Source organism: Camelus dromedarius, chromosome 14 (assembly GCF_036321535.1).
Source record: "Camelus dromedarius isolate mCamDro1 chromosome 14, mCamDro1.pat, whole genome shotgun sequence".
Classification (NCBI taxonomy): Eukaryota; Metazoa; Chordata; class Mammalia; order Artiodactyla; family Camelidae; genus Camelus; species Camelus dromedarius.
This window is the reverse complement of record NC_087449.1, coordinates 27,290,708-27,301,235: the sequence shown is the minus strand read 5'-3', so window position 1 is coordinate 27,301,235 and position 10,528 is coordinate 27,290,708. Positions and strand designations below refer to the sequence as shown.

Below are 10,528 nucleotides of genomic sequence, written 5' to 3'. Positions count from 1 at the left end.
TAAGGAGAGTAAGTCACTTGTCCAAACTTAACACAGCTAGCAAGTTCTAGATCCTGCGTTTGAACCCTCTGTCAGTCTGACTGCAGAGTCTGCGCTCGTAACCACGGTGCTAACCTGCCTCGTCTAAATAGCGCACTTGCAATAAAGGATTTGGATTATTGGATCTTAGAGACCACCAGGGATTTTAGAACGACTTGAACCTTACTCTCAAACTTGTATGTATACTATTACATCAACTAGAGTTAAAAGAAAAACAACATTTTAGCTTTCTGAAGAGGTCATTAAATATTACTATTTTATACAGTTCAGGATCAGCACTGGAGATACTAAGTTTCAGCTTTCAGAGGTTAATATAGGAAGATAGATATGTGAAGAGAGAATAATTATGTGATAACTGCAACAATGGAGCATTATAATGGGCAGGTGTGTTGTGTCATGAATATACACATACATGTATATGTATGAATGAAGAGAAAGTCAGACAGATACTCTGTCTTGCTGGTAACTTCAGTGGGGGAAATGGTTAAGCGGGGTTTTAAAAAATGAGGCTTTGCCAAGTTAAAAATCTGCGCTAGTTGCTAGTGCCAATCTCTTTAATTTAAATAAAAAGTCATGAAGAAGTGGTTGGAAAATAGTGGCCTTCTGTGAAATCTGAAACAAGAAAAGGAAACCTAGTTTCCATTCATTAAAAATACAACTGTGGGAAAATTGAGCTAGTTTTCTCATTTTTATACCAGTAAATACAGTGCAGAATATTGTTAATTTTTAAATGTGGGCATATATGCTTTTAGGATAAAAATGTCTTTTTTTAAAGAATATTTCCTTGACTATGGTAGCCTACTATACCATATATTATACCTAGCCAGAGAGAATTGCTCAGCGTTGGTTATTGCTGTTAAATGTATGCTTTGAGCTAAACTGCATGAACGTACCTTTATGGAGCCTTAACTGCTTTGCCCTTCAATACAAATAAGCACATGTGATTTATCTTATGATAGACTGAGCAGAGAGCGAATCCGAGAATTGCAGCAGCAGATTGAGGACCTCCAGAAGTCTTTACAGGAACAAGGCTCCAAGTCTGAAGGAGAAAGTGTAAGTAACTTAAAAATTACGGTAATTCTGTTGTAACTCTCTGTAATAGGTCCTGATGCCCAAATTAATCTTGTATTTGAAAGCACTACCCTTACTAGTGAGGGTGCCCTTAAATACCGTATATATCTGCATAGCAGATGCAGTGATTTTGCCAACTTGGAGCCTATAAATTGGTGTTATGGATTGGAAGGTGATTTCTATCTGTCCTACTTCAACAGCTACCCTCAGTTCATGGTAATTCCTGCCTGAGAGCAAGCTACAGTTGAAGCCTTCACAGTCCTGCTAGGGTTCCGGCAGGGCTGGCCTGGGAAGAACCCTAGTGAGAGTAATCAGCAGTCAGAATTGAGGAAAAGAGAGAATGAGAAAGTGATTTCTACCAAAAAGGATTCAATAAGTAGGTCACACCAACCTCCAGAGGATGGAAGTCTTAATGCAGTCTTGAAGACCCATCGCTCCTTGTTTCTTCCCTTGTTCCATACAGGCTCATAGACTTGCCAGTTCTAGTGGTTGTTGATGGCAAATAATTGTGAGACCAGAGATAAGAGGTCTTAAAAGAGATCCAGCAGCCTAAATCTGAATATATCTATGTATGCAGAGGGGAAAGGCAGTAGTAATAGAGGGAGGAGTGCACTTAACTAAAACAGCAGCAATAAAAAGACAGGGCCAAGTGTGTGTTAGATGCTGATGGATAAAGTGGGATCGTCCCTGTGTCGATGCGGGAGAAAACTACGGAGGGAGAGTAAATAGATGAAAAGGACGGTTGAAAGGGTTGCATTTCCTTTCTGTCTTTTATATGCTTTATATGATTTTCTCTTTTTTCCCTGGGGGCTTGGAAAATAGAAATCGTCTCATGCATGGCGGCATCTCATATGTGCATATATACGGTATTGTAACCTCTCTAATACAAAAATTTTTAAGCCACATTAGAGAATATTTTTTAAAATGGGATCATTTTTGGGTAGTACATTTTGGATTGCAGTTTTTAAATATCTTTAAAATATATAAAGAAATATAATTTGGACATCAATAAATTTTTTAAAACTCTTCAAGATGTTCAGTAGATGATACAGACTTACTGCAATTTAAATTCCTATTCTTAAAAAAATTTAAAACACAATTTCCTTTTTCCTTTTTTTAACAAAATCCAGTTACTTCATTTGATAATATTTAAGTGCCTGCACTTATAATGATAAGGTTTTATTATAAAGATAATTATTTTAGTTAAGTCTTTCATTGAAGGTCTAAAATCTTATTTATATTTTAGACGAATGATGCTTTAGGTTTTTAAATGTTTGATACTCCTCAGTATATCACATTCAGCTTGCATTTGCTGCTTTTCTTCAAGTTATTCAGGAATATGAAGCATTTTTATTCCTGCCATTGTACTTACTCTTCCTTGTTTAATTTCCTATTCTTTCCTTCTTTAAAGTAAAACTATACCCCAAATTTTATGTTTTTATAAGTAAGTTATTACAAACAAATATAAATTTTTAAAACATTTATAAATTTACATAGTACACCTTCAAAAGGAGGTAGAGATTTTGATGTCTGGAACACTTATCTTTGTCACAATAGTTGTCTTACAGCAACTTTTTCTAATTTTTATAGTCCAGCAAACTAAAGCAGAAGTTGGAAGCTCATATGTAAGTAAAACTGATATTTCATTTCAAATATGAGAGGGGAAGGGTTTTAAAAGCTCCTAAAGTTAATATCCATTCCTGATTTTGTTTGTGAAAAACAAATGTCCTGCCAATTGAATGTTCACCACTGCCACAAAAAAGTGAAGAGAAAAACATGGTAAAAGGGTCAGCCTGCCTGCCCGTGACCCCACACTCCTACATTTTCAATGGCTACTGTCATCTATAGCTAGAGTATGTGGAATTGTGTGATGCTTCACCTATCAAGTATTTCCTTTAACTTTCTTAGGAGGCAGAGGGGGAAAATTTAACCTTTTTGGCACCTACCACGTGTCAAGCAGTTTACATCCTCACAACCCACTCCTAGAATATTGGGCAGGTATTATTCCCATTTCACAGGTCAGGAAGTGACCTGCCCACAGTCTGCAAATGTTATGTGGCAGAAGCCAGTTTTCACTCTTAGGTCTGTTTGGCTCCAAAGCTGCATGCTCTCTCCACTACTTAGGGAAAAACTAACAGAGGTCCATGAAGAATTACAGAAGAAACAAGAGCTCATTGAAGACCTTCAGCCAGATGTAAACCAGAATGGTAGGTATTTATAAAAACCTGGATCAAATCTAAATACTTGCCTTTTCTTAGTTAAAGGATGCAAGAACTGTATAAGTGTTTGGGCTAGATACATTAGATACATATATTGTAAATAAGAACCATTTTTTTTTAGTGACTTAAGTAATTAATGATCTTATCTTAAAGCAAAAAAATAAATAAATCTAATGAAATGAACTGATTGATATATAGGAGTATCAAACATTGTAAAATATAATAGAACTAATACTATGGAAGTATAAAATAATTTATAGTCAGATTAAAATGAACTTCAAACATGTAGAAAAGATGCTTTATTTCCTAATGGTTGTACTTACATTGTAAAGGTGCATTTGCTCATTGAAATACTTGATAGGAGAAAAACAGCTTAGTAAGGCAGATTATAGATATTATTTAAGAAAAAATAATACAAAATGATCAAGGATATATTGGTTGTAGTTCAAAAGTTTTAGATAAGAATTCACTATGAAGAAGAAAAGGTTTCTCCTGTAAGTTCTCTTATCAGTCTTTAGAAGATAAATACAATTTTTGCATGAGAGGGATCACTTTTAATCGTGTTTCATTTTATTTTCAACAATAGTACAAAAGATCAATGAACTTGAAGCTGCTCTTCAGAAGAAAGATGAAGATATGAAAGCAATGGAGGAAAGATACAAAATGTACTTAGAGAAAGCAAGAAATGTGAGTGACTTACTTTCAGGGTTCTGGTCTCTGTGGCCCGGGTTCTGAGTGGGGCTGTCCCGCCGGATGGCACTGCTCTTCTTGTCTGTGTCACCCCGCCGTGCCCCACGGCCCTGCCTTCCAGGTCAGGTTCCTGCCGCGTCTCCACCTCAGTCCTGTGCCCTCTCGCGCTCACCGGCACTGGATACAGCAACACAGGGCTTCATAGGGACAGTCTAAACGTTGATTGTAGTGACCTCAGTAGAGAAAATGACTACCGTCAGGTGTGTAGTCTTTAGCTCTTGCAGCGAACACCTTTGTGAAACGTGAGCTTTTCAAACTGGTTTAAATTGTTTTAGCAGGAAGTCGAGACTAGTCAGACTATTCCAATGTTCACTAGACTAATCTTTCATTTCATACTTGTTCTTAAATACCTGTAAGTACTGTTATCATTACAGTCTTTTATGTCCATGAATATATTTTCCTAATTAACCAGTAAGAATTGCAGATGAGGTTAACATACGTTTTTATTTACTGAATAGTTGAAGAGAATTTTATGACAAAGCATCAAAATTATGTTTAAGTTTTATATTTATTAATTAAGGTATAAATAGTACCTGCAGCAACAGGTAAATGCCAAGATCTCAAGGCTTCACAGTATAGAAGTTTTTTCCTTGATCACAAGAAGTGCAGTTATTGTGTCCCAAGCTGACAGAGGCTCAGCCTTCTTCAGCATGGGGCTCTCAAGTTCACTTGACATTATCCAACTACATCTGAGGAAAACAGCCTAGATGTGGAATGGATCAAGTGTAAACCACTTCCCTCTCATTTCAGTGGGCAGAACTCAGGCACATGGCCACACCCAACTAAAGAGGCAGGCGTGCTAAGCATCCAGGCAGTCTGCCACAGTTCAGTTTCTCTCAGTTACGAAAGTATGAATGCTTTTAGTAGAAAATGTATAGAAAGTTTCCCAGAGACAACTACCATTAACCTTGTGGTGTATTTTCTTAACAGTGCATTTTTCCTATGCCTGTTGTCTCCTTGATTGCTTATCATAATATACACAGTTTGTATGATCATGTCTCATATGATTTGTATTTTAAACTTAAAATAATATCCTCATGTTATATAAATGAATTTAATATTTATTAAGTGCCTGTTAACGCTCAGCACTGGGAGTACAGCAATCAACAAGACAGACAGTTGCTTATAGAGCAGATTTGCAAACAAAGAGTGGAGAGTGGCTATGTAATATTCATTCAGTTGAGAGGATATATCATTGTTCAACTTACTCATCATCCTGTTATTGGAAATAGATGTCATTTCTTTTTCTTTTTTGTTCCTAGAAACAAGGCGAGAGGCAACATATTTATATAGAAATTTTTCCCCTTATTTTCGTTTGTTATCCTATGATCTAATAATTCCATTTGGCACATCAACCTAGGAACAAGATTAAGATAAGAACATTTTAATGAGATGCTTGGTACCTGTTTCTAAATGACATTCTAAAAGGATTAGACAAAGCAATGACATTGAATACCATATTCTTGTTATCATCAAATACTGTAATTTAAAACAGCTGCTTTTTTTGGTAAACATGATTTTGGTTTTACCTCTTATATTTCAGGGGAGGTTAAAATAGTAACCTATGTTCATGATAGAAAATTCAGAAAATATAGAAAAATGACAACCATACATTTTATCACTTAGAGCAACAAATTATGGTGTGTTCTTTGTAATTAAATTATAATTTAAACTTTTTACTGTGTCTGCTTTTACGTGAACTCCGTAAGGAGAGGTGCCCCTGGCTCTGGTAAACTGCTGCAGCCCCGTCTGCCACATTTGGCACTCTGAACAGCACTAATTTTTAGGGATATACCTTCTAGTCTTTTTTCTTTACCTTTGTATACATAGATGAAGTTTTCTTAACTCATTTAGTGATTTTAAACTTAATATAGATTTGTAATTACATCATGGAGATAGATGGCCTTATCATTGGAACTTGTTTTTGCTAGTAATCTATATCTGATATTTCTGAGCTGATTTCCTGCCATACTGCTGACTGCATAGTTTAGTTCAGTCTCTGAACAACATTCTGATCAAACGCCTTTTTGTTCAGCTTTGAGTAATTCACATAAATGTGATTGCGTACTCTAGAACTTGCTACCAAAAGTCACTGACGGCTCTTATCTTATATATTGAATTACATTTAACTAAGTAATGGTAGTAAAAAAGATTGTTGCTGAGAATGTATGTGTACGTTAGTCTTACTTTGTAAAGTCATCAAATTCCCATGTAAGTATTGAATTCATTTTAATTTTTTTAAAAAAAAATTCAAGTCAGGTAAATGTGGAAAGGGGTCATTTCAAGACCTCAAATGCTCAAGGTTGATAAGGCTAAGTACCTGAGTATGGAACCTTGGAATTTGGGGAAAGAAACTTGATTTGGGGATAGGGATCTTCCTTTTTCGTACTGAATTTTTACACCGTTTCTAGTATAGACTATTTGTTGTTCAAATTAGATTGTGAAACAGGCTGTAGTTAGCTCCTGGATCACTTTCTGGGTAATGTTCCACTGTATTTGCACAGATTTTATGGACAGTTCTTATAAGTGAACATAAAATATTTTTTTCTTTACACAGGTAATAAAAACTTTAGACCCCAAGTTAAATCCAGCATCAGCTGAAATAATGCTACTTAGAAAGCAGTTGGCAGAGAAAGAGAGAAGAATTGAGATTCTGGAGGTAAAACTTCCATCTCACACATCTCCTTTTAATTATTCTGTATATTCATGATAATTAACTGCTGTCAAATATTTGCCATTGATCAAGTTCCACGAGAAGTTAGGAGCATCATGTCTGAGCGTCAGTATGTTTATACAGAGCATCTCGTTAGCTCACGAGATTGATCTCTGCATGTTTGTGTGCCTGCTGCCTTGTACTCCTCCCTCTCTGCAACAGCCAGTCCTGAGGATAGCCCTTCCTTTCTGGTAGCGTCCGCCTTTTTAAAAAGGTAGTGGACTCAGTGAACCAGAGTTTCTTCTTCTCCCTATTCCTCACCTGAACCTAAACAGACTTACCAGTTGGAGTTCCTGAGAAAAGGAAATGCTTAAAGAATTACACTAAGCTACTGAATGAAGGTGGCGCAGTCTTGGTTGTTAATCATGCAAAATTATGTTAGTGATGACGTGTTCTTAATTAGCCGAGTCTTTAAATTTTCAAATTATTTTTGTGCTAGTGACTCATTTTTCCTAGCTGGGTTAGGTATGCCAGTGTGGAATCATATAACCGTAGATTTTATAATTGAGCACATTCTAGTTTTCTTCCCTAAGTATTTTACAAAACTACTCTTTTTAACACTATGGTAAGATTGGCTGCAGTTCTCAAAGTCAGTATATCTACTTCCTCATAATAATGTTTGTGCAGTTCCAGAGCTGTAATGAGTTCTATACAGTAACCTTGCAATTTTCATAATCAATAGTTGGTTTCTTTTTAAATCAACTAGGAATGTTATATTTTGGGAAACATTCACTTACCATTTTCTTCATAGTATTTCTGAGCCAGTAGACTTTGGTGAAAATATTTAAAGATTTAAAGACTTTAAGATCCAGAGTACACAGCAGCCCCCTCATGTACTTACTGTAAGTGCTTGTCCAGGCCTGTCAAGTGTTGTAAAAGGCACTGGGTAGAGCTTTCTCTCTGAAGAAATGCTGTTCATTCTTTAGGATGCAACGCAAATGTCTTCTCCCTTATAAAGCTTCCCTTGTATATATCTTGGGCATAGTTCCTTCTCCATAGCAATTCCATGTGCTTTGAACTTGAATTCATCCCACGATAGCAGCATTTTTCTTTCTGGCATGTGTCAGAGTGTCTTGAGGGCAGAAGCTGTACCTCATGTCTCTGTACCCCCAACATGAAGTATCACACAGATCAGAGGCCAGGGTTACAGCTCGAGTAAAGTCATCGCTCGCTCCTCTCCGGTTGTCAGTCTCCTCATCTGTAAAACAGTGAGACTGGAACTGAATGATCTCTGAAATCTCAGTTGCTCTGATTATTCGCTTCCCGGGGAAAGCCAGTGAGAGCACACCACTGATTGCTGATGCTTGACGCAGCTCCCCACGAGTCTGGTGACAGGATGGTGCCTCTGACTGTAGGGCTCTGAGGAAAATCTTCAGTTAGGGCACAGCATATGGGCCTTTAATTTATGTATATTAATCTGTACACTCACTGCAAAAAGTAAAAAAGAAAACTAACGTTTATAACAGTGGTATTTTCCTATCTGTTGTCCTCCTCGGGGAGTCTGCCTGCAGCGGACGTGAGCCAGCAGAAAGGCTCTTTTCCTCCGTGTTTCCTGTGTGCTTTCATATCACGGGCATCTTGCTGTAGGAACATTCAGGTGTTTCAGGTGGTAACATTTTATAAGAGCCAACTTACAGCTGGCGCTCAGCAGAATTACAGAACTAGCTGTATCTGAGTGATTGAGAGATGGATGTCAGTCTCCAGGGCAGGGCGGCTTGCAGCCAGCCTAGTACACAAGTCACCAAGAACTGAGAGAGAGTGTGTGCTCATCTTTACAGGGACTTAAAGGGTCTCCTGGGATGTTTCTCACTACATCCTCTTTCTCCTTAGTTTTGACTCCTCCCTAGGTGCAACTCTGGTCTTGTCCCCTAAGTCACTTGTTAACCTTTTTCGCTAGATACAGGGGACAGGAGCGTAAGAATCAATTGTTCCCTGCTTGCTACCGTTTAATATCTGTTCTCCCAGTAAAGTTCCTAAAGTGACTGCAGACATTTCTCCATGATTCAGTTTCACCTTCCAGCTACTCTGTGTGCCTCACAATGCATTTATCACGTTCTCCTGATCATGAGCACGGTGAACAAATTATTCCATTTTTAGGAATTTGGGTTTATTTCTGGGATTTTAACAGTCCTCGTATCTTTTTCCAGAGTGAATGTAAAGTGGCAAAATTCCGTGATTATGAAGAAAAACTCATTGTTTCTGCCTGGTATAATAAGGTGAGTTGAAATTTAGCCGGTGACTGGATGTTTAGAACAGTGTTTATCAAACATTTTGACCAAGAACCACAGAAGGAAATATACTTTATACCACAAATTAGTACATGTTACCCTGACTGTGCGCGCTGCACTCAGCCATTTTCTGTTGTGTTCTCTTCTGGGGTTTTTTTTTTTTTTAATTTAAATGTTGGTCAAATCCAAATTATTTTAGTTGATTTTGACTTTTTCAAAGCCACTATGTAGATTTCATGACTCACCGACCTTTAAGTTAATGCACATGAAGCATACACAGTTCATAAACATTTTTACAATTGCCCTATTGGAGCTAAAAGACCCCATTTGTACTTCATAAAGGGTTTCTGTAGAAATGTGAATATCGGTGTCATGCAAAATTAAGTACTTCTGGTACTCACCATTTATTTTACATCCCTAAAGCCTCTCAGCATATCCTTTACTGTATTTGTTTGTTTTTTTTTAAATCCAGAGATTGCTCTTCAATGATTGTCAGTCCTAAAAAGGAGAAAATAGTATAAAATAACTTTAAATGTATTTTAGTTTGTTTTGCATAGTATTGGTGTGATGTTTAAGAGTAGCATTTCTTGATTACACGGTTCTTCTGAGTATTCTAATCAGCTAGCCTAGGTCACAGTGCGGCCGCTGTCTGCCTTCGCTGCTGTTTATCATGACAGTGTCAGTTTGTAGACCCTCCCCGTGTGAGCCCTGTGCCTCACCACGGAGAACTGGCTCTCCTTCCTCAAACATGCCTTTTTCTTTCATGCCACCGTACTTTTTGTCTGTGTTCTTTCCCTCCCCTCTGGTAAAGTCTGTCTTAATTTATCAAGACTGCAGGAAATTGTGTGAGGTGTTCCCAGAACCTTCCCTCATCCTAGTTAATATCAGGGACTGTGTATTATTTTTGTTGTTTCTCTGTGGCCTTTTGATACATAAATCATTAAAGATATTAGAGCCAAAGTAATGCATTATTTAATCATTTTTCAACCTCTGTTTTTTGAGCATTTACTATATACTGTGTATTGTACTAACTACTTGTGATGCTACATAAGTTCAGTCAGATTGTGTTATGTGGTCTCGTGAGAGAGGAATGACTTTTCTTAGTAAGAAGCCCAACAGCCACGACTCATTTGTCATGTGTCGATATATAGACGGGCCCTAGTAGTTTGGAACTATTGTGGTTCTCAAGCTTCAGGTTGCATCAGACGACTTGTTACTACACTAATGATTGGACTTACCTGCAGAGCTGCTTATTCAGTAGGTCAGAGTCGAATCCACAGGTATACTTTGCACTTCTAAGTTCCCAGTTGGGCAAATGTTAATCCAGAGACTGCATTTCGAGAACCACTGAGCTGAACTTTTCTCTTGTGCTGTGTCTACTCATAATGGTGCCAAAACAAAAATTCACCTTAGAACTTTGTTATAATTCCAAGACATTATTTAAACTAGTTTTTAATTCCAAATGTGATGGATTAAAATAGAGAAACTGGGTTTTATGTATGTTTTTT

The 10,528-nt window shown here is 37.2% G+C and overlaps 1 protein-coding gene and 1 long non-coding RNA gene across 2 annotated transcripts in view; one reads left to right on the top strand and one right to left on the bottom strand.

Moving 5' to 3' along the window:
• HOOK1 (hook microtubule tethering protein 1) overlaps positions 1-10,528 on the top strand; it is a 56,830-nt gene that overhangs the window by 42,630 nt on the left and 3,672 nt on the right. Inside the window, exons 16-21 of the mRNA XM_010984565.3 lie at positions 999-1,092; positions 2,701-2,735; positions 3,235-3,317; positions 3,916-4,016; positions 6,637-6,738; positions 8,940-9,008. Coding sequence (XP_010982867.1) covers positions 999-1,092; positions 2,701-2,735; positions 3,235-3,317; positions 3,916-4,016; positions 6,637-6,738; positions 8,940-9,008 — 484 coding nt within the window. The remainder of the gene's footprint in view (positions 1-998; positions 1,093-2,700; positions 2,736-3,234; positions 3,318-3,915; positions 4,017-6,636; positions 6,739-8,939; positions 9,009-10,528) is intronic.
• On the bottom strand, positions 965-10,524 carry LOC116156889 (uncharacterized). The gene is made up of 6 exons (XR_010383814.1): positions 10,259-10,524; positions 9,422-9,518; positions 7,634-7,990; positions 5,288-5,435; positions 4,030-4,252; positions 965-1,078 (listed from the first exon to the last, which is right to left on the bottom strand). It is a non-coding gene; the product is annotated as an uncharacterized LOC116156889 (long non-coding RNA).